This window comes from Conger conger, chromosome 7, assembly GCF_963514075.1.
Source record: "Conger conger chromosome 7, fConCon1.1, whole genome shotgun sequence".
NCBI lineage: Eukaryota > Metazoa > Chordata > Actinopteri > Anguilliformes > Congridae > Conger > Conger conger.
The window spans coordinates 48443391-48468335 of NC_083766.1; the positions used below are offsets into that span (position 1 = coordinate 48443391).

A 24945-nucleotide genomic window follows, 5' to 3' on the forward strand; every position below is an offset into this window, starting at 1 on the left:
ATTTCCTCTGGCTGTACAGAACTGTGTTGAGTACATGCAGACTAGGATGCAATGTGGAGGCCAATGCCTCCCTGAAAAAAGCATAATAAATTTAGTTTAATAAAATGAACCCACATTTTATTTTTAAGAAGAAAACTAAAACAGCCACTCACCAACCAAAAAAAAAAAAACCTTGCTCTCCATTTAATAAATTACGCATTTTGAAACAAATATAAATAATTATTACTTGTTCCTTCACTAGTTGTGGAAGCAGTTTGCATTTGCACTGTAAAACAGGGAGGACTCAATATTGGCATCAGTCAATATAGTCAGTCAAATATTTGTTATTGAAATTAGCCCCAAGAATTTACATATCATGCATCTTATATCACCATAAATACACATTTGATTTTTCAAATTCTACTTTAAGTACTAGATTTGACTGGAAAGGTTTAATTTCACTGGCATCGCAGGCAAATCGTATTTGATTAGCATTCCATTTCTGACCTACAAAAGATACAGTTGCTGTTGCAAAAACCACCTTGTGTTGGACGGTAAGATTTTCAGAAACGCCTCCGTATAAATCAGACTGCTATGGTTTATATGAGTGACTTCATGCTGAGAGATTATGTCCATCACAACAGAAAAGTCTCACAACAAACAGACAAAACAACCTTTGTGACAAAGGTCAAAATGTACCCTGCTTGTCATTTTCAGAAAACTGCAACAAGGAAATACACAGGAATGGTATTCTCTTTGATGGCAGTTCTCGTTTTCCAGCCGCGCGTTGCAGCCCAGTCAAATCGATGTGTGACAACAGCCTGTCGGCTGAGATATCAGGGCCCTGTCTCTTCCTGTACTGGTCTGTATTCCGAGTGCCGATCGGGGAAGGGAGGAGGAACTCCGACCGAATTCAGCAGCCGGCACTTCACCCCACGCCCGAGACACCAGTCCTGCTCACTGACGGTGCCGGCAAAGCCAGTCTTAGCTGCTCACTTCTGAGTTATTTCTTGACAGATCGATGAATTTCCCTTTCCATACATCCTGTCTATTGGGTGTTCCATCTTCTGGCAAAGGTTTTAGTTCTCTGCTCTTATGTTTCCTGCAGGGAAAACACCATGTTACCCAACAGAAAGGTAAAACAATTTGTCATGTATTTGTGTGCTTGATATATGCAAAGATTACAGAATTCTTGCCGTAAATTAATTGTGGATGAAAGGCACATATGTTGAGCCAGTTTGACTAGTGTGACTGAAAAGGCCAAAGTTTTATAATCTATTTTGGGTAAGGCCCTTCCTTTTCATGACAAATGCCTCTATGTATTCAAAGATTAATCAGAGCCAGGGACCTTGATTCAATGTCCAGTATAAATTGCATCAACATGCATATTTAACTAGACAGGAAAGCTAAGGTAAGCTAGTGTAACCCAGTAAGCCTGTACTGAGCATGTTGAGTGCGAAACATTGGAGCTCCCATTAAAATAAATGGGAAATACCAGTACAGTGCCCGCCATAATGTTTTGGACAAAGACCCGGCATTTATTTATCTTCCTCTGTACTCCACAATTTGAGATATGCATAAAAAAAATTCTAATGTGGTTAAAGTACACATCATCAGATTTAAATAATTGCTCACGCAATTCTTCCCCAAACCTTATGGAGGGCACTGTATGCAATACAATATCTAAATGTGAATAAATATTTCAAACACCTCAGGACCTGAACTGCTATAGATAATGAATTTTATGATCACTGAAAATTTACAGATGAGGTTTTCTTTGGCTCTTAAATCACCTTGATTTTCTACATTAAATTTAATGGGCAGCAAGCTCTTTTGCAATAAAGTGCACAGTTGAGGTTTCCTGTTACTTCCTTTCATAGATTTCACTGCCTGGTCCTTCCTACCCTCTCAAGTTCCTATGTACGCTCTATGATGAAATGTGGCAAGCGTTAAAACAGCGCTCCCATAGCTTCCCTGGGACATGGGCTTCTGAATGTTATACCCGCATCTCCATTTTCACTCCAAAGATTGAACTTTTCTCAGGCTTCATCTGGAAAACTTTCAGGTTTCTTGACCGCTAAAAGTATCAAATAAAATGGCAGTACCATCTGGCGGATTCGTACTTGGTAGTTTCAAATTTGCTCTCTCTGTAGAATGTGCTCTTCTCCATCAAGTACAGCAGTATCATGTCACAGAAGAACACTCCCTGAAGCGACATAAAGCGTGACTTTAAGCATTCAAGTACATATAACATGTTGGTATAACAACAAAGGTAAAGGTCTTGAGATTGCATTACATCTGTAATGCTCCTAACACATAATACAAATCAAGTTTCAGTTCATCTTGTCTTCGTGTCACATTCTCACATACTGTATTAGCAAACATTGAAAAAATTATACAGTAATGCCCCCTGCTGGCCAAACATGGTTATAGTCTTCTTCTACTGCAAAGCAATCAAGTGCAAGGCTCAAGATAAGTGCAAGTTTGAAAAATGTAGTAATATGATGATACTTACTGCACCCATTAAAGCAAGCCCTGAGCCAATATTTACTATGGTGGGGATAATATTAAACTTTCCAGCCTGAAAAAGAACCATACAATTACATAGAGAGTGTTTTAAATGGGGTAGGAACACAGCAATGATTTCACCATGTCAACTTGAATACCATCACCAGTGAAAATGTCTGCACCTCTCCGGTCACCATGATGTCAATGCGGATCCCATACACTTTAAACAGTGTTCGGTAAGTCTGCCCTGCTCCATCTTTGTAATAGCGGGCATATCTGCAAAGACCATGACAAAGTGTGAAAGGGTTATACTTTATAATAAGGCAACATGCCATAACATTGCTATGAAAATTTTTACTGTTAACATTAATTAGTTGATGTACAAATATACACTAAGCGTGACATTAACTTAATGTCATTTGTTGGTGTATTTGTTCATTACTAACCAATTACATGAATATTTAAACCTTAGCAAACTATAGGATACATTTATAATGAGTTCATTTTATAATTTATAATTTTCCAAATACATTAACTGTTCATGGTTTATTCATTCCAATAAGAATTGGCATTAATGTTAACTAATGTGGTTACCATGAATTAATGATGTACAAATACATAAACACAGATGAATAGATTAACTTCAATAGTTAATGCCAGTTCATGTAACCTTATTGAAAAGTGTTACTTATGACATTTTATTTACAAATTATAAGGAACGTTAATCTTTTATGGCAAAAAACTTCAAGGGGCTTTCAACAGCGACTCTGCATAATTGGCTGAATTATATTCCTGCCCCAATCAAAATGCTTAATGTCAAAAGAAAATACATTGCCAAACCATCTGTATTCTTGATTAATGTTCAATACAAGTTTTCTTAAAAGGGGTATTATTAAAAAAGTAACATCTGTATGTAAAAACACTGCATGTTTTTAGTTTTTCGCACAATTCTCTGCAAACTCTAGAGAGTGTTGTGCGTGAAAATCCCAGGAGATTAGCAGTTTCTGAGATACTCAAATCACCCTGTCAGGCATTGATAATCATTCCACGGTCAAAGTCACTTAGATCACATTTGTTCCCCATTTTGAAATTTGGTCTGAAAAACATGCATGCTTTCGTGCATTTAGTTGCTGCCACATTGGCTGATTAAATATTTGTATTAACAAGCTGGTGTTTAAATACTGAATATAAATATTTTTCAGTTTGTTAGTTTTATTCAGGTTTTATTCTGACTGTAGAGCTGTAGAATACTAAGATTGTGAAAGAGTAAGGAAATGGAAAACAGGTTTTAGTCACATGGATTTTGAGAATAATTACTGTGGTGTGTTCAGCATAAGTCAACATTACATTTTACATTTACATTTTAGTCATTTAGCAGACGCTTTTAATCCAAAGAGACTTACAAGTGCATAGGTTCTTCCAAAAGTCAAAGCATCACATCCATAACTAGGAAAATACATAGGAAGTGCTGTTCTAAACATATAGTCATCATAAGTGCAATATTTTATTTATTTATTTATTTATTATTTATTTATTTTAATATATTTTCTTGGGGGGGTTAGACAAGAGGGATAGGGATATCAGAAAGGGGGGCAGGGGAAATCAGGAGGGAGGACTAAGGTAGAGTTTGAAAAGGTGTGTTTTTAGTCTGCGTCGAAATAGGGGGAGGGATTCTGCTGTCCTAACAGTGGTAGGCAAGTCATTCCACCACTGAGGAACCAGAACGGAAAACAGGCGTGAACGTGCAGCTCGAGAACATTTTGGAGAATGTTAAAGATTTACAAACCATATGAGAATTAAGTGAGCTGTACTTTGCCAAAACTAAAGTACTTGTGCAATACCCATTCAAGAAAACTAAACACAATTGCTTGTGGCTCGATTCCTTCAGCTTCCGTTTCTAGTCAATAATTACCTAGCCAATTTAAAACAATAGCTTCAAGCATCTTTGAAAACCTCATTCGCCTCTATTGTACTTCCGCAATTCTTTCTCAATTCAATTCTTAGGATGAATATTTTTTCCAATGTATTACGCATGAGGTAAACCTCTAATATATCTCATCTATCTGCTACTTTGAGTGAGTGATGTCATGTACCTGAAGTTATATCCAGAAGTGATGGAGTTATTGGACTTCACATCGAGCCGAGTGAAGCTGTACTGGGGATTGCACTTTGAGTAATCCTTGTCCAGGTCGCATTTCCACTGTATCAGAACTCCGATTGACCCCCCCTGAATGAGACACATTCTGGACATTGCCTCTGGATATTGTCTGGCACACTAAGTGGCTCATTAAATACACTCTTGATCCAAAATTACATCAATTATTTATGATTTCCAACACAAATATGTCACTTTACAGAAGCAAATGACAATCATAATTAAGGCTGATGCACTAATCACATAAGACACTAATTTGGTGATTCTTTTTTAGTTTAAACTAATTTAATACTTGTTTTAATATGGGGGGGAGGCAAAAGACGAGATAAACTCAGCCACATTGGCGCAGCTAAACCTTGTACTGTACACTGGATAAGTATCACCTTATCTTAAACAATTCACATAGCCTTTATCATGCAACCAGTCAAACTTCTTTCTTTGGAGATGAGACGGGGAAGGTTACTGTACTAATTGCTGATAGGCCCTGTCATATATTTCCCTGTCGGTTCAAACACCATGCCACCGCAATGCAGTCTGAATACTTGCCAGCAAAGCCATGTCCTGAAAACTGTGGCCAGCCCAGTGGACAAGGTCTCCCAGGCGGAATATGGGGCAGTATGGATGCTGGGTCTCATTATAACGGCATTTTTTTAAATACATGTCATCGTTCGTCTCCAGGATATTCGATCTGCGGATAAAGTGGATATACAGTACTCTGCAGAAGTCTTAGGCACCCTAGACTTTATTATATATATGTTCATTTTTTGTTAGTATAAAATAACACATTTGAGATTTCCACATATTAATTTTCCAAAAGATTACATTTTACAGAGACATTTTAGTATTTAATTTAAAAAAGTAACATATTACTGCAAGCATTTAACTACTTTTTACATAAAAACTTCATCAAGGCTGTCAGATCAGAAGCAAGGAGCCAACCAAAGTCTGCAGAAGAACTGTGGCAAGTTCTCCAACATGCTTGGAACAACCTCCCTTCTGATTGTCTTATAGAACTGCAAGACAGCCTTGGCTATCTCAGAAAAGTGATGCAGTTTTAACGCCGAAGGGTGGTCACAAAAAATATTGATTTGATTCAGTTTTGAACTATTCTGACAAATTACTAAAATGTAATGTAAAATGTATAGTATGTTTATTTAGGACCTTTCATTGACTTCTTTTTAAAATCTTATCTGTACATAATGTTCTACAGGTGCCTAAGACTTTTGCACAACACTGTAGATAAGAGGTGAATTTTGACTGTGAAAACTGTTACTCGGGTGCTAATTGCGCTTACCCTTCCGCTCACTCTTTTTGTAAATTTGTGAAGTCCGTGTGTTATTTGTTTTAGGCGCTCCAACTCCAAACATATAATTTGATTATTTCGATTATGTGCAAACATTATGGAAATATCTAAAAGGAAAGCAAACATTTACACAGCATGCAGTAGCAGCATAAAAACAAGACCAAGAAACCTGTGGAAAATGTCTGCCGGGAAGACTCAAGGACACTTAATCAGGTTGATTTATAAATGCTTGATACACCCAAACAGTGAGTTGTCTTGGGTTTAATTTTTTCAGAGAAGAAAATAATTTCCCTTTCCATTTGCCAGGACAGAAGATGTGTCACATATCATGCACGTGACAACAACTACACTGAAATAGAACACCGTGAACCTGACACCTGCCAAGAGCAGTCAAATGAAGGACGATTCAGACCACAACTGTCCCTGCAAAACAGACAGGCCTGGGGAATAGAGTAGTGTCTATACTGCATTCTCACTTCACACACACAACATCTAGCGTCACTGTGTTTCTACAATTTTTGTGGCACAGTGCTTGCAAACACAACTTACTTTGAAAACTGAAATTTAGGAAACCTGATGAAGTTCTTTATGAAGACTGTGAAGTTTTCAGCTTTTCGTAAAATTGCTTCCCTGTAGAGAACAGGAAAATATATTCAGTGCATGATATGCACACACACTTTTAGTACCAATTTCAAGGTTCAACAATTGCACTGAAATCAATGTGTATAGTGGCTAAGAAAAGCAACTATATTATTGTTTGGTTGTCAATTGATGCTGTTACTGAAATGTAGTGGGATCCAGAATTATTGGCACCCTTGATAAATATGCACAAAAATACTGTAAACTATACTCCTCCTATTATTTGTGATAGAGAACATGTCTGGTGGGATTTTTGACTAATCCTCCATGCAGAACTTTTCAGAATCATTGATATCCTTTGCAATTTAGACCCCGCTCTTCAGTTCAGACCATAGGTTTTTGATGGGATTGAAGACTGAGATGGCCATTGCAGAACATGGATGTGATTTTCTCCATTTCTGTGTGGATTTTGATGTTTTATATGCAGTCTTTTTTTCTTCATTTTTATTAAGGGTGCCAATAATTCTGAGGCCCACTGTATACGCGTAGGGTTTCAATTAAGGAAGGGTGTTCTCACTTTGGTTTGTGTCGTTTTTCAATGGGACACCAGCCATATATCTCACATGTACCTGTAGAGTTCAAACAGCGCCCACTCTTTATCCCTGAGGGGGAGAACAAGCGGATTTTACCATGCTGCGTTGTTTCATATGAATAGATATTTTGCCATGATACTGTACGTCACTCATCTCATTGTAGCCACAACGTATTTTAAAATCTCTTAAATTGCCACCAAAGTTTCGACTTCGTAATATTTCAGTCTCAGTGCTCCATGCCCACAGTAACCTAAAAATGAGCTTTTACTGAGAACAAAGGTGGCAGATGTGTGGCAACATACAAGCGATGTGCCATTGCATGTACCGGGTTAGAGAGGTCTCAAATGAAAAATAAATACCATTCACTCGTTTCAGTGCTATTTATATCCTTGGTGATTCAGTTTGAATGGATTAGCTAGCCAAATGCTAAATGATAAACCCCAGCACACGTAACTCTTAAAATATTAGGCAGGCTGAATTTGCTGCCAACAGAAATGGCACACGTCATTACCCACTGCCAATGCCCATCCTTTCACCCAGGAAGCACAAGTCAAACAGCAGGGGATCCAGTACATACCATTTCCAGATATGACTGCCTCCCCTTCAGTGCAGTCTTCATTCTGCCTACAATGACCATCAAGCACCCTGGTGCTCTGGAAGGAAGGGGAGACCGTGTTTAACATGTATTGCTGGTTGGCTCATACCCTAATGAGGAACTGTCAACAGCCTGTATTTATGTTGTCAACAAGGGTTTCAAGTTTCAAATTTTGACTTTCAAATGTTGTCTGCAGGGCTGGATTAAACAATAACAGAATACCTGTTAAAATGGACCTTTCCCCAGAGATCTGACTACAAGCATTTTATTACCCAAAGGTAAAGAGTCTGTATTCATGAACCCTATACAGTAGGACACTATGTGCAGTGCCCATCTAACGTATTGGAGTAGAGTGAAATTTGTTATACTTGCTATACTTAGGCCATTTGTATTTAGGATCAAAAGATGAATACATGACAATAGAGACAATCAGCTTTTATTTCATGGTATTTATGCGTAAATATTTCAATTTAAATATTTTCAGCTGAGTAACAGATGACAGACAGGTGTTAACTTTTGCCTGAATTGCTCAAGAAAAGAGCAGTGAGTGTGTAGTCTTGGTTGCTTTAAGCATACAGCAATGATTCAGCATATACTGTCGGAAATGTAACACATTTCACTATACTGTTACTATACTTTTGGGGGGCACTGTAAATCTGTTTCTCATTGCGTCTGAAAAATACATATCTTGCATTATAATTTTTTTTGTTTGTTTGTTTGATTTGTTTTTCTTCATGTTTAAAGAATAGCCTCCTCTGCAACGTGTAAGCAATTGCAGGTTTCACTATTACAGTGTAAAAGCTAGTGCGAAAGTGATACCATTTACTAATCACTAACCAGAGCCGTATGACATAGCAGTCATAAAAGGACCTTGGTATGATTAGAAAATAAGATAGCTGAGCCAGGAAACCTTTCAACTGACAAACTATTCAGTTGAGGGTGGAATTAACTGGTGCGATGTTGGACAAAGCTGAGGCAGGCAAGCAGTATGCTGACAGATACAGTAGTTCCAACCACAAACACTGTATCTCTAGAGAATCTGGATAGGGAAGGTACTCTTTGTGAGACTGGTTGCAATCAGACTGATTATGGCAAGCTTTTGTCAGCCTTACATTTAAGTCAATGGTTGAGAGCCACACCTACATGATTGATGAGAAAAGGTAACTGGCCACTGATTTAGTAGCATACATTATACTTATTAACCTGACCCTGACAAGTAAAACCAGCTAACAGGCAGGTTCATTCACTCAGACAGAATCTCTAGCAGAGGCATGGAAAGTCACATCAAGCCACTAAGCTGTGATGATTTCCATTCTTGTAAAAAGCATGATGAATATTAAGTACCGTTCCTCACTTAGCAATCAATGGAAAAGCAGTGAGAGTTTGCCAAACTAGGCAATTTCCCCAGAACTGTATTTACAACTAGCTACTGTACCAATGGATTTAGTTTTAATCAGTTTCCCACAAAGAAAATAGGGAATAGGGAAAAGGGAAAAAGTATTGGACTGGCACCACCTTCACAGAAATGAAGCAAGATTCAGGATATAATTTAACCTGCACTGGACCTCAGAAGGTGAAGGATGGTGACTTGCTTCCAGCAGAGTTTCTGGTGGACGTGTAATCTGGCGTCTAATGAACTGCTCTCCTTTGGCTTTCGCTCTCAGTGAACTGACCAGATTGCTGCTGACCTTGCCTTAAAACAGCAGCTCTGCGTGTTGCCCCTTCTGTATGTGTCAGGGATTTTTTAAATTTCACCCTGTGATACGAACCCCTTCCTTGATTCTAGATGAGTATCTTACCTCAGCGCAATAGCCAAGCCTCTGGTTTGGCGTCTCTATGAAATTTGTAATTATGAAGAAGACTCTCTCACCCTGGAGAAGAAAATAATGTTTAAGTGTAAAAAAAAAAAGGAATTCTCAACAGTGTAACAGTGTTATTGTTATAGCATGCAGAGTACACTATCAGCATTCACACAGCATCAGTGCCTTTTCCAGTTTGAAACAAAAAGCTAATATGTGCAGGCTCAGCCTCACCACTCACCTACAAGTTAGTCAAATAAACTTCTGGAAGTACTTCTGGTTTGATGTCACAGGATAGGATGTAAGACAGAAACTATACTATTCAAGAGTAACTACAGCACCTAGACAGAGACATTCATTATATAGGCACAGTATAGATCTTGGTTATATTTCCACACCACCGAAGACAAATCAGGACAAATGCTGCATAAATTCTACCGATATATGATTCCAGCTTTGCATTCGGAAGCAGAAAAGCTGCAGTGCTCTTTTCACCAACAAATTAATTGTATTGGAGACCTAGCTATTTATTGGAAAAGACCTTAATTACACACATTTAATTTCTATTGATTCCGGACTAATGGCTAGATGCCCAAAAAAAACAGCACATGAAAATCAGATTAAAAACATACACCCCAACACATGCCTCTTCTTAACTTTCATAAAACACAAAGTAGGCAGTGCAAACACCGCAGCTGCTTTACAGATCACTGTATCTGTTTAAATATCCTTGCATCTACAATTAGTTAGCTCGCTTGGTATTTATCCAAAAACCACCACAGTCATGCCTGTCCCATCAGTACTGATGAGTATATAGCCAACAGTTAGCTAGATGTACAGTACTGTGCAGAAGTCTTAGACACCCTAGACTTTATTATATATGTGTTTCGTTTTTTGTGTTAGTATAAAATAACACATTTGAGATTTCCAAAAATTCATTTTCCAAAACATTTTATTTTACAGAGGACCTGGGTTCGAATCCCCGTCTGCCGGGGCCTCTCTGTGCGGAGTTTGCATGTTCTCCCCGTGTCTGCGTGGGTTTCCTCCGGGTACTCCGGTTTCCTCCCACAGCCCAAAGACATGCAGGTTAGGCTGATTGGAGAGTCTAAATTGAGTGTGTGAATGAGTGTGCCCTGTGATGGACTGGCGACCTGTCCAGGGTGTATTCCTGCCTTTCGCCCAATGTATGCTGAGATAGGCTCCAGCCCCCCTGCGACCGTGTTCAGGATAAGCGGGTTAGGATAATGAATGAATGAATTAATGAGACATTTTTGTATTTAATTTAAAAAAAGTACCATATTACTGTAAGTTCTTTTTTACATAAAAACTTGATCAAGGCCGTCTGAGATCAGAAGCAAGGAGCCAACCAAAGTCTGCAGAAGAACTGTGGCAAGTTCTCCAACTTCCCTGCTGATTGTTTTATAGAACTGCAGGACAGCGTTGGCTATCTCAGAGAAGAGATGCAGCTTTAACGGCAAAAGGTGGTCACAAAAAATATTGATTTGATTCAGTTTTTAGCTATTCTGCCAAATTACTAAAATGTAATGTAAAATGTATCGGACATTTATTTAGGACCTTTCATTTAATTATTTTTTAAAGAATCTTATCTGGACATAATGTTATACATGTCCCTAAGACTTTTGCACAGTACTGTACAACTACTACACTTCATAAAAACGACTTAACAAGGCTTCATGTACCACAAATATTTGCAGACTTTTATACTTGGTAAGTACTGATTTTCCTGCTTAACAAGCTTTTTAAATGACCTAAACCAGGGGTACACAACTCCAGCCAGTAACCTTCACTTTTGTTTTCTGACTGCTCTATAAACTACACTGGCTCTCTCCTGTACTGCATCAGTAAAATCTTTAGGATACACCTGCAGTCTCTGACTGTAGCTAGTGCTTATACACATATCAGATTTAGACATGATTAAGCAAATGAAATAATCAAGAGCAGAAATTGCCACAAAATCCTGAAACAGATCGGCCCTTGCTGTGCACCCCTGACCTAAACGATGATGGAGAAATCCCAAAATTTACAAGGATTAAGCTTAGTATGACTACTAAATTCCAACCATTTACTAACAGTATGCAAAAGGACAAGAAAAATACCATCCTCATCTACTTCACTGTTTAGGTACATTAAGCCTGGCTAAGCAGCAGATTAAGCAGGAAAAACAGGGCTTAACAAGCATGAAATGCATTTTGCTTGAAATAATTGTCCTTTTGCACACTGCTAGTACTCATGGTGAACTGCATCTCTGTAAACTTTTGGGTCTCTAGCTCTTTGTTTATGTACCTTATTAAGCAGATTGTTAAGCAGGAAAAATAGTGCTTAACAAGCATGAAAGGCATTTTGTAATATGTTTCTCATCCTTGTGCACACTGCTACTAGTTATTCTACACTTGATCTGTTCACATTTTGTGGTTTATAGCTCATTGTTTAAATAAATTTAGCATTGTTAAGCAGTTGTTAAGCATTGTAGAGCATCGCAGAAAAAACTATTTTGTAATATAATGCAATATATTGAATCGGTGTGTAGAATGCATTATGTTTGTGGGTAAATTGTAGGTACTTCACTACAATAAAAAATTTAGATCATTATAAATATACAATATAATTACATATAGACCACAACCAATCTGGCTTGTGGCAATTGTGAATTGACAATATAGCGAATGTGCCATCTGTCTAGGCAACTCACGATATCACAGCCAGAGCTAGCAAGCTATAGTTAGATAATGACAGTTTATTAAGCTGTGGATAGCTGTACCATTTGACTGTACCATTAAGATAGAGTGCACAAAGAGTACTAAGGAGTCCAAATTGAGAGATTTCAAGATTAATAATTGAATCCAAGAGCTGGGTCGCCAGTCCACATCAAAAGATAGATTGTATTTCTCCTTTTTATTTTCAAGTTTAGATAGTTTTAGTCACTCAACTATTTCAGTAAATTCCAGTGGGACTGCTGTAACAGTTGCAAGCTGACGAGATATGTATGATACTTAAGGACTAACAAGCTTCTGTAACTTTACTTTTGAAGTGAGTTAAGATCAAGATTTCTCTGTACTTCAGCCCTTGCAGCCAGAATATTTTTTTTGTCCTCTTTCTGAAACTAGCATTATAAACCTTGTTATAACCTGATAGTTGTATTTTAATACTTTGGAAAATAATGGTTTAAAATGTGAATTTTCATGGATACATTCACTAAGTTGGCCTTTTTGCTCAAGAAACCATATTGTCACTGAAAATAAGACCCTACTTACTAAACGTATCTGCTGAAATAAATAAGCTGGACTTTTCTGCATCGCCCTAAGAAACAGTCTAACAACTCACCTGTGGAGGGATAACATAATCTTCTGCCCCCCACAAATGTACTCCACTATCTGTGGCGTTGGTGAGAGCAACTCCTTTCAGTTTAGTGATCACAGAGCTCTGAATTGCATCATCCCTTTCCTGATAACCTTTCTTTGTCAGGAAGACCCACCTGTGTGGAGGTAAAACACAGAAGAAATCTAGTACAGAAGGAAAGGAAAACATATGGATGAGACATAGTTTTCCTTATTATTAAATAGCTAATAATTAAGTATTTTGGATTATCCGGTGGCATATATTGTAGTTCACATCATTATATTGATTTAAAAAAAGCTCAGTGCCCATCTACAGTGGGTTCCAGAATTACTAGCACCACTGACTGGAAATCCTCAAAAAATACTTAAAAGAAAATAAACAACATAATGACTCAACATAATAATTTCAAAATAGCAACATTTGAAAAATACTGTACTATATTAAAGTTACAATGGAACCAACCAAAATCATGAATTCATTTAATAAACAATACATTTCATCAAGGACCAAAATTGTTCCTTAACATTGTCAAGCAGTACAAGGAAAGACTCCATGCTGTTATCCTTGCCAGTGGTGGATGCACCAAGTAGCCAACTAAACCAGAGGTGTCCACAATGATAAAACCTTGTTTTTGGTTAAATTTAAGCTTTTATTAAATGAATGTATGGTTTTGGTTGGTTCAATTGAAACATTAATGAAGTCAAATATTTTTCACATGGGAATTTTGAGTTTATACATTGTTTTTGTAGTATTTCTTGGGCATTGCCAAGCCATCTGCTCACTTGTCTTCATTGATGATGTGACTGCTGATGTCAGGATTCATTCTGAAGTGTACAAAAGCATCTGTACCAGATCCAACCAAATGCCTGAAAACTCATTGGTCGGAAATTCACCTTGCAGCAGAACAATGACTCCAAGCATACTGCTTAAGCAAGGAGTTTCAGGGCCAAAACGTGGAATAACCTGTCCTGAAACGTGTGTTATTTGCTGAAAACAAGACTGCAGGAAAAGAAAAACCCAAAAACAAACAGGAACCGAAGCAGCACAGGCCTGACAGAGCATCACCCATAAAGATACTCCGCGACATGCACTGGTCACGTACTTCAGGCAGTCATTAAGTGCAAAGGATTTGCAACTGCAACCAAATAAAATATTTAATATTTAGGATTATGGTGAGAATAAAATGTAGGCATGATGGAAGAGGAGGCTGCAATTCCTACACAGATCACTTCAAATGGATGTAAATACTATCAATTTAAAGCTGACCGCCTGCGCTTGACCCTCAGATTTATCGTTTCATTTCAAATCCAATGAGCTGGAGTAGCCTTCAGAGACATATCACAAATTGTCTGTGCGCTGGCGTTTACATTTCAAATTAATATTTATTTTGAAATGATCATTTGAAACAATTGCTACGTGTTTTTCTCTTCAGATAGATGACAGTTATGGTGGCACCTCAGGTTCTTGTTAAATATTACATTAAATAAAATAGGCGACCAGACGAGAAGTAGTTGTCTCAGCCTCGGTCTGTCAATGTTCATTTGACAGCGGAGTGTTTTTACATGGACGAATATTATGCGCAAACAATATAAAACTTAGTCTACATGCTAACACATAGCCCATAGCTACAATGTAAGTTGTGTTTTGGAGATCCATGTGTTATTTCAAGTCAACACGCATAACTAAAAGAAAGATAATGAGATTATGAAATAAATACACCTTACCCGATAATGTAGGCAAGAACAGACAACTGAAAAACCCTGAACAGTACACCAACTTTCTTGTTTTTTGCGATAACATATTTCTCCGTTTTGTAGTCGATGAGTGAAAGGAAAAAGTTCTTCCAGCTGGTATTAGCCATTCTCCTTCGCCAACCTGCGTCGCACAACGGCCTGCCGAAGACTACACTGAAGCCGCTCGTTTTCACTGGTAGGAGTAGCTAACAGTTAAAGCTACAGCAGCAATGGATTCACTAGTAGTTTTCATTTACGTTCTGTAGCCTGGTAGAAAAGTTGTCAATGAAATAGTTGTTTCATAATTTTTCATTATTAACGTTAACGTAGCTACTGGTACTGGAATCATAATCCTAATAAACGTGTATTCATGAAACAGTTTGGGCAATATGATTGGACGAAAAGCTAACCTAATAGGTTATTCGGGTACAAGACGCTGAAACGATTTGAATAAAATGCAAATGTAGAACTGAGGACTGACTTGCAAAGCCAATAAATCACAATCTAATTAGCTCATTTAAACATCTACTTTCAAAAATATCATGGAAACACGAGCCTATTTCACAACATAGCATGTCTATATTTATCGTCACATCATCACTAAAAAGGGGCATTTTACCCTATCTATAGCCCAGCTAGGCCTAATATTGGTGATAGCCAAAACGTTATTAGTTTCATACATTATCTATAACTCAGGGTTAATGTTCAGCCAGCATTTAACACTAGAAAGATCAGTGTTCCTAGCCTATGCATATTCACTAGACTATACCCACGTCTGGTTGGCGGCGCAGGTTAAAAATAAAAACCAGGATACCCGACACTGCCGGGTGGATTTCAGATTTGGTGGGGAGAGTCGCGCTTGACACATCAGCTCACTGCACTGCACTCCCGAACCAGCTACGGTAGTTTTGGTAACCTTTCAAAGAAGCTACCAAAAATAAAAGCCTAAAAACAAATGTCACCATAGTTTGCCAAAATGAGTGACCTAATTCAAAGGACGTAGCTAGACCGTGGTCTATGTAGTGTTACAACAAATTACCTCGTTTCCATTAGATTAGAAACTTCTATATAAAGTGGATAAGAGTTTAGCTTTCAGACTTAACCGCGTAATGAAAAAACTATAGCTGCTTGTACTAAAGAGAAACATGTCTTTATTTTCTGTCATATTTTTTTCTTTCTTTTTACGTATGGTTTTGTACAAATGTTGAATATAATGACTGTTTGTACATTCTTTTTTTTTTTTGATGAATAATATATATTTTTTAAAACCACCCACTGCTATACCCACAGTCTTTACAATACTTTATTTCCCTGTCGTCTGACTCCCGCCAAACCCTTTCTCCAAACTCTTATGTCCCCCTTCACATTAGTTATTCCCAAGATCTCTTTTGCTGCATGCACCACCCCCCGGATCCTCTCTGGTTTTGTTTCACAGCTATAAATGCTAAAAAAACCTTCTTCTGTCAATACTCCCCCAAGTCACACTCCATATTTCAAAGTCCATTAATCCGCAATCCAATTTTTTTCCCAAAATCATACAATTAAGTCGAAAAACCAATCCGTTTTTCATCCATCCATCCATCCATCCATCCATTATCTTAACCCGCTTATCCTGAACAGGGTCGCAGGGGGGCTGGAGCCTACCCCAGCATACATTGGGCGAAAGGCAGGAATACACCCTGGACAGGTCGCCAGTCCATCGCAGGGCACACACACCATTCACTCACACACTCATACCGATGGGCAATTTAGACTCTCCAATCAGCCTAACCTGCATGTCTTTGGATTGTAGGAGGAAACCAGAGTACCCGGAGGAAACCCACGCAGACATGGGAAGAGCATACTCCGCACAGAGAGGCCCCAGCCGACGGGGATTTGAACCCAGGACCTCCTTGCTGTGAGGCGGCAGTGCTAGCCACTGCACCATCCGTGCCGCCCCAATCCGTTTTACAAATTCAAAATGAAAATCCTGCCTTTCCTGACTCCTTTCACCTCTCCGTCACAATGTAGCAGGTATGTCAGACATTTTAGTTAATAAGAGGATTGAAAAGATGATTTCACTTCATTTTCTGTATTTATATATTTTGTTTAATTCGTACAAATGCAGGGGGAAGAGAATTTTACTCAGTCATGCACAGAATATCGGATCAAAAAGTTTTAGGAAACCAGTTAGTCTTGTGTGGAACACAATGTGGAACTTTACCGTCAGATTGTATTGTGTAGCTTTAATAAACATACTGTTGTGATTTGTGTTATTCCAAGCTATTAACATTACCTGTAATGACAAAGCACCTTAATATTGGAAACAGCAGAAATACAATGAAGGAATACTGGAAGGATGAAATGGTAACCAGAATAGTGTGTAATTGTGTAATCTTTGGTGTAATGTTCTTCTTCCACCTGGTGGCAAGAAAAGGCTGTACTGCCACAATGTCAAATCTGGCCAAGGAAATAGGCATGTATGAACAAAATTAAAAGATTAATAACTTGGCAGATCTTCTGATTGAACCAAAACTTTTAGTATCCTCAAGTAATCTGAACAGGCTCAGATCTCCACAATGACAAAACCCATGATTACAGCACTGCAGTTCCATCAATGTCAAGGTGAGAGTCAATATTTACAGAAAATCAGGAGTAGGTTTTTGTAATGCCATATTTGGAAATCCCCCGAGTGACTGAGTTACCATATCCATTTGCTGACTCACAGGTAATTCAGAAGTCACCCTTACTGTAAAGCAGAGCTATTAAACTCAGCCCATGGGACATCCCGTGTCCACAGGGGTGAAAAATTACTGACCCTTACTAAAAGCCCTTAATTTGATTAAACCTGCATCATTATTATTACCCATCACTTAGTGCACTGATTTTAATTTTTTTTAAAGAAAGAAAGAAAAACAGCAAGGTTTAGGTTTTTGTAAAGAAGTCATAAGATTTTCCATAAAGAAAACGGGGGGATTTGACGGATTTGAATTAATTGCAGGAATTTTACAGTGTCATCTCAGGGGTGACACAGTAGAAGGTCAAATTTTTGTTGTCAGATGGCGCTACACTGTTAAACAAATCTATTCCATCAGCAAACTCACCCCACCCCACACAAAATAGACAAGGAAGTTTAGCAGGTTTTAACATGTTTTATTTGACATTAAACATCTTTTTTAAAATTTTTTAAAAACAAAAAAATGAAAGTGAAAAAAAACAAAAAAAAAAACAAATCAGCAAATAAACACACAATGAACAGGAGAAGGGGACATTTACTGGCCCCCTCGGAGACGGAGCACTAAGTGCAGAGTGGATTCTTTCTGGATGTTGTAGTCGGACAGGGTGCGGCCATCTTCCAGCTGCTTGCCGGCGAAGATCAGCCTCTGCTGGTCAGGGGGAATGCCTTCTTTGTCCTGGATCTTGGCCTTCACGTTCTCAATGGTGTCGCTGGGCTCCACCTCCAGGGTAATGGTTTTGCCTGTGAGGGTTTTGACGAAGATCTGCATGCCGCCCCTGAGACGAAGCACCAAGTGCAGGGTGGATTCTTTCTGGATGTTGTAGTCGGATAGGGTGCGGCCATCTTCCAGCTGCTTGCCGGCGAAGATCAGCCTCTGCTGGTCAGGGGGAATGCCTTCTTTGTCCTGGATCTTGGCCTTCACGTTCTCAATGGTGTCGCTGGGCTCCACCTCCAGGGTAATGGTTTTGCCTGTGAGGGTTTTGACGAAGATCTGCATGCCGCCCCTGAGACGAAGCACCAAGTGCAGGGTGGATTCTTTCTGGATGTTGTAGTCGGACAGGGTGCGGCCATCTTCCAGCTGCTTGCCGGCAAAGATCAGCCTCTGCTGGTCAGGGGGAATGCCTTCTTTGTCCTGGATCTTGGCCTTCACGTTCTCAATGGTGTCGCTGGGCTCCACCTCCAGGGTAATGGTTTTGCCTGTGAGGGTTTTGACGAAGATCTGCATGCCGCCCCTGAGACGAAGCACCAAGTGCAGGGTGGATTCTTTCTGGATGTTGTAGTCGGATAGGGTGCGGCCATCTTCCAGCTGCTTGCCGGCGAAGATCAGCCTCTGCTGGTCAGGGGGAATGCCTTCTTTGTCCTGGATCTTGGCCTTCACGTTCTCAATGGTGTCGCTGGGCTCCACCTCCAGGGTAATAGTTTTGCCTGTGAGGGTTTTGACGAAGATCTGCATGCCGCCCCTGAGACGAAGCACCAAGTGCAGGGTGGATTCTTTCTGGATGTTGTAGTCGGATAGGGTGCGGCCATCTTCCAGCTGCTTGCCGGCGAAGATCAGCCTCTGCTGGTCAGGGGGAATGCCTTCTTTGTCCTGGATCTTGGCCTTCACGTTCTCAATGGTGTCGCTGGGCTCCACCTCCAGGGTAATAGTTTTGCCTGTGAGGGTTTTGACGAAGATCTGCATGCCGCCCCTGAGACGAAGCACCAAGTGCAGGGTGGATTCTTTCTGGATGTTGTAGTCGGATAGGGTGCGGCCATCTTCCAGCTGCTTGCCGGCGAAGATCAGCCTCTGCTGGTCAGGGGGAATGCCTTCTTTGTCCTGGATCTTGGCCTTCACGTTCTCAATGGTGTCACTGGGCTCCACCTCCAGGGTAATGGTTTTGCCTGTGAGGGTTTTGACGAAGATCTGCATGCCGCCCCTGAGACGAAGCACCAAGTGCAGGGTGGATTCTTTCTGGATGTTGTAGTCGGACAGGGTGCGGCCATCTTCCAGCTGCTTGCCGGCGAAGATCAGCCTCTGCTGGTCAGGGGGAATGCCTTCTTTGTCCTGGATCTTGGCCTTCACGTTCTCAATGGTGTCGCTGGGCTCCACCTCCAGGGTAATGGTTTTGCCTGTGAGGGTTTTGACGAAGATCTGCATGCCGCCCCTGAGACGAAGCACCAAGTGCAGGGTGGATTCTTTCTGGATGTTGTAGTCGGACAGGGTGCGGCCATCTTCCAGCTGCTTGCCGGCGAAGATCAGCCTCTGCTGGTCAGGGGGAATGCCTTCTTTGTCCTGGATCTTGGCCTTCACGTTCTCAATGGTGTCGCTGGGCTCCACCTCCAGGGTAATGGTTTTGCCTGTGAGGGTTTTGACGAAGATCTGCATGCCGCCCCTGAGACGAAGCACCAAGTGCAGGGTGGATTCTTTCTGGATGTTGTAGTCGGATAGGGTGCGGCCATCTTCCAGCTGCTTGCCGGCGAAGATCAGCCTCTGCTGGTCAGGGGGAATGCCTTCTTTGTCCTGGATCTTGGCCTTCACGTTCTCAATGGTGTCGCTGGGCTCCACCTCCAGGGTAATGGTTTTGCCTGTGAGGGTTTTGACGAAGATCTGCATGCCGCCCCTGAGACGAAGCACCAAGTGCAGGGTGGATTCTTTCTGGATGTTGTAGTCGGATAGGGTGCGGCCATCTTCCAGCTGCTTGCCGGCGAAGATCAGCCTCTGCTGGTCAGGGGGAATGCCTTCTTTGTCCTGGATCTTGGCCTTCACGTTCTCAATGGTGTCGCTGGGCTCCACCTCCAGGGTAATAGTTTTGCCTGTGAGGGTTTTGACGAAGATCTGCATGCCGCCCCTGAGACGAAGCACCAAGTGCAGGGTGGATTCTTTCTGGATGTTGTAGTCGGATAGGGTGCGGCCATCTTCCAGCTGCTTGCCGGCGAAGATCAGCCTCTGCTGGTCAGGGGGAATGCCTTCTTTGTCCTGGATCTTGGCCTTCACGTTCTCAATGGTGTCGCTGGGCTCCACCTCCAGGGTAATAGTTTTGCCTGTGAGGGTTTTGACGAAGATCTGCATGCCGCCCCTGAGACGAAGCACCAAGTGCAGGGTGGATTCTTTCTGGATGTTGTAGTCGGATAGGGTGCGGCCATCTTCCAGCTGCTTGCCGGCGAAGATCAGCCTCTGCTGGTCAGGGGGAATGCCTTCTTTGTCCTGGATCTTGGCCTTCACGTTCTCAATGGTGTCGCTGGGCTCCACCTCCAGGGTAATAGTTTTGCCTGTGAGGGTTTTGACGAAGATCTGCATGCCGCCCCTGAGACGAAGCACCAAGTGCAGGGTGGATTCTTTCTGGATGTTGTAGTCGGATAGGGTGCGGCCATCTTCCAGCTGCTTGCCGGCGAAGATCAGCCTCTGCTGGTCAGGGGGAATGCCTTCTTTGTCCTGGATCTTGGCCTTCACGTTCTCAATGGTGTCGCTGGGCTCCACCTCCAGGGTAATAGTTTTGCCTGTGAGGGTTTTGACGAAGATCTGCATTTTGACCTGGTGGGGAGAACAGAAAAATGAAAAATTACTGCCACCGCAAACATAATTTTATTTGACTCAAGTTTCACAGAAGTTAAACATATTACAACCAATTTCCTATGAAATATTGGTAATTGAAAAATAATCATACACAGTTTAATATTTGGTATACAGTACATGGTCAAAGAATCGGGTCAACCATTTACCCTGACGTAAAATCCAGCTATACAACTTTTTCTTTTAACAAAAATAATTTCCCATCATATTGTTCTGCTGCACATTCACGGACTTAAGCGATTTAATGGGAATGGGAAATGTAAACGAGTCTCGATACTGCGTCACGTTAGAGCGGAATCTAGCTAGTCAACGCCATTTTGACATCCGGGTTCTTTACTCAGTTCTTAAAAGTGAATCAGCATTTTCATGAAGCGAACAGGCTAGGCTAGGCAGATAACTAACGGTTAGCTGGCTAAACAATAAATCAAGTTAAACGCAAAGAACTGAATTTTTTCTACTACCAAAAACAGTCGACCTGCTAAGTTACCACACCAGTACCAACGAATACGTTTCAGCTAACCGTGAAATACAAGTTAACCATTTTAGGTTTAAAAAATACGCTGGCGCACTTCCGACGATATGATTAGCCTGGGAGTTAACGTTACCTTACACTAGAATACATGTATTCTCAACTCGGTAACCCGCCTACCAAAACGAAACAGGAAAACAATATTTTCTATATTGATAGAGATAAATTTGAGCAACTTACCTATTTTTTTTTCCCCTTTCAAATCGCACTGTAGAATTATCTTCTTTTCACGTATATCGCCTTCCTACTGCTCCTTTGTTGAAACTGCTCCCCAGCTCAAGCGCCTACTGTATTTATGCAAACAAACGAAGTGACGTTAGATCGCGTCATATGACATATCCATCCGCTGTAAAAAATAGATCAAGCGTATTTCAAGCGTTGTATCTTCATTTCTAAACCTAACGTTTTACTTAAAATACCAATATGTTGTTGGGACATGTTTTAGAGTTAATTTATTAAAACGTATTGACTCATAATAATACTTTTTTAAGTAAAACAAAATGCGGAGTAATATGCAGTCCAGTTAAAGAAGTCTAGAAAGTGCGAGAAGGATTTCAAGTGAAAGCCCACCCTCAGTCACGGATTGGCCAGTTAGGTTGTTTGTCTCATGTACGATTGGAGGATTGTGTATCATTTCGATGGTATCACCCAAGGACACTATCAAGTGAAAACATTGAGAAATGTTCAGGATCTGGAATCATCGGGAATATATCCTGTTCATAATAAGGGAATATTGCCAAGAGAAAATAATTAGTCTGTCGTTACGTCACCTGTCTGGACGTCATGACAGTTTTCTGAAGATACATGTTTAGCGTCATGAAATGTAGCTACTTATTTTAGTTCATACAGGAGTTACATAGATATCTGAAAGGTTTTAGGTTAGCATGCTAGTCTTACATCAGCTTAATTGAATGTTAGCACATTCAATACATTTAATGTTTTCCTATTTGATTCTTAGTCCTGTAAATAATTGTATAGAATGTAATTATCCTGTATTGCTTGGTAAACTCGTGTTTCGCCTCGCCTAAAACATAGAAACATTGAAAAGACGTTATTTAATGATTATACTGTAAGTGTAACCATGTGGAAGGAATTCCTGCGCTTGTGACTCAGCATATGGCCATTTATTGTCGCCAGGTTGCTATGCAGAAAAACAAAACCTTTCAACTTTGTTGCTCAAAGTCCACACCCTTCTTAGGAACGGGTTCTACGTGTTTTTTGTTTCTAAATGTCACAGATACAGCGGTATACAGACGCTGTATATATCATAGCGGCCATTAGCTTCAACTATAAACTATCCAAACGTCTTTATATAGTAAGTAATGCGCTGCTCGAATGTAGACCGATGGCAACGTGATTCACAAGCATGTTGTCAGCTGACTTGTCTGCTAGAGTAAAGTAGGTCAGCGCTCAAGAAAATGTGGCCCTGTCTCAATCCTCCGCCTTTCCCTTTTGTGAAGCTGTTCTTTCAGTACTGAACAACATTCAATAACCAAAAAGATAACAGCTGTACACAAGAAACCTCAATTACAATTTAACACTTAATTTAGTATTAAACAAGGGTTAAGAAAGTTGCTCAAGACAGGCTTTATTGCTTCACTGCCATTGCAATGCAACCAAAACTGTAAGCTATTTTATACATGTTCTAAACATGTATGTTTATATGTTCTAATGAAAGACTATGTACCAAATTGTATTATGATCAAGGTTTAAGAGCAATTTTTATGTAATGGAGAGTGGAATGGCTCCAAAAGAAGATTCCAAAGTCAGAGTTTGTTGAAAATGTTTCTTGGCCTTCCTGTATTTGCTCCCTGACTTGCTGTTAAACAATTAACCTAACTGCAGAGTCAGGTTTTTGAGGTCAGGTCCTCAAGCAATACAAACAGCTGCCACCTAGATAATCTAGATATCCCTGCTGAGCCAGTATTGCGATATATACAGTATCATAGGAAACAAACAGTTGATATAAGGATTTGTTTATATACCCCCCCTCCAAAAAGAGTGGGATAAGACCCGTTAATTTTTTCATTTAAGACAGAGTGTGCACTAATATTGGACATATGTTGATGGGGATAATTTTGTCCTGTTTCTATATCAGGCTGGGTGACTAATAAGAGAGAGCAGACATATTATTTATAGGGATACTAATATAGCTCAGAATGCAGTCAAGGCAAAGATCATGTACAGTATGTATCTTCACCAAGCATAGGGACATTGAGCCTGAAATGTAACACCTGTTTTTTGTTTTTTTGCACATGAAGTAACAGAAATATCCTGCTTATTTTGGTTTAATGTGTTATGTTTAATTTGATTTAAAGTAAAACAAGACTGGAAATGTGAAGCACAGGAAAAATTTAAAAATGCAGAAACTTCTGAAGTAGACGAATGTTGTTACATAGCTTTATATCAATGTGTTTGTTTTATAAACTCTGACTATTTGTAGGTCTGTGACTATTTGAGTTTCAATTTAAAACCAAATCTCTATGGCAACTTCCAGTTAATGACATCTTTACAACTTTACAATGCTGGAATAAAACATGTTGGATTTATTTATTTTAACCAACCTGTGAAGCCGAAGGCAAATTTCCACAATTGTTGACAATAAAGATTATTATTATTATTATTATTATTATTATTATTATTATTATTATTATTAACCCCTTACACAGTAATACAATTCTGTGTCAAATGACATACATACACAACAAGAAAGACTAAAAACTGGTATAGCATAACTCAGACCCATCATTTTTGCAGCCTTGGCCATTATTCACTTTGTTTATTTTTGGTTGTTCAGAACTAGGAGGTGGCTATTTAGAATGACCATGTGGAGTGACTTGTTTTTAAGAAATGGTAGCAGTGTATTTATTTGTGACAATATAGTCTTGAGACATTATCCATGCCCTATTTTACATGTGAGCCGTTGTATGCCACGTCACTCTTTCTTCAAGGTCAGGGTTGGACTTGTAACTACACAGGCTACTGTTTGTACTTTGTTTGTCCTTTTGAAGGAAAATATTCCCTCCAATTACCTAACAGAAACCTGCTGTACCACATATCACAGCACCAGTCACAGTGCTTGCAGGGAGTGCCTCCTGATAGTCTCATGACTTCTTACCAAGCACTTATGACAAACAGGTTTAAAATGGAAAAGGGATCACAGGAGGCCCACGTGCAATCACAAAAAGAGGTCTTTATTTAGTTCCTTAGGACCAAAAAGGTATTATCTGTTGATCAAACATATAGAAATAGCAAAACGTAAACACATTTCTGGAATACATTTCACGTGTTATGTTAGAGACTCATTATTATTTTTAATTATTAAATGACTACAAGATATTTACTTGAAAAGATACTTAAATTTCTGTAATAGGCCTACTGTGTAATTACCCTGAATTTCATACATTTCTGACACTTTGTCACCTGTCATTGACCTGAGAGCGCCTGACAGCATCTGTCAAAACTGAGACCCCCCTGTAAATGGACTGTCGGATCTGGGTTATCCTCCCTTTCAAGAATCGGAAAAATCCCAATCCGCTGATTAAGTTT

At 39.8% G+C, this 24945-nt stretch overlaps 2 protein-coding genes across 6 annotated transcripts; both read right to left on the bottom strand.

Moving 5' to 3' along the window:
• Positions 1-101: 101 nt before the first annotated feature.
• p2rx5 (purinergic receptor P2X, ligand-gated ion channel, 5) lies at positions 102-15214 on the bottom strand. 5 transcript variants are annotated; one of them, XM_061249146.1, is made up of 12 exons: positions 14593-15214; positions 12854-13004; positions 9512-9583; positions 7695-7770; positions 7102-7186; positions 6495-6575; positions 5189-5330; positions 4581-4714; positions 2670-2763; positions 2495-2560; positions 2085-2185; positions 102-1081 (listed from the first exon to the last, which is right to left on the bottom strand). In XM_061249146.1, exons 1-12 carry the CDS (start codon positions 14727-14729, stop codon positions 964-966), a joined length of 1257 nt encoding a protein of 418 aa, XP_061105130.1. In that variant the 5' UTR covers positions 14730-15214; the 3' UTR covers positions 102-963. The 5 variants fall into 5 exon arrangements, with proteins under 5 accessions (XP_061105130.1, XP_061105131.1, XP_061105134.1 ...); XM_061249147.1 differs by having other exon boundaries at positions 2103-2185; positions 14593-15208; XM_061249150.1 differs by lacking the exon at positions 2495-2560 and having other exon boundaries at positions 2103-2185; positions 14593-15211.
• Positions 15215-17712: 2498 nt separating this feature from the next.
• On the bottom strand, positions 17713-21670 carry ubb (ubiquitin B). Its single transcript, XM_061248475.1, has 2 exons — positions 21577-21670; positions 17713-20828 (listed from the first exon to the last, which is right to left on the bottom strand). The coding sequence occupies exon 2, from the start codon at positions 20820-20822 to the stop codon at positions 17853-17855; it is 2970 nt and encodes a 989-aa protein (XP_061104459.1). The 5' UTR covers positions 20823-20828; positions 21577-21670; the 3' UTR covers positions 17713-17852.
• Positions 21671-24945: the final 3275 nt, after the last annotated feature.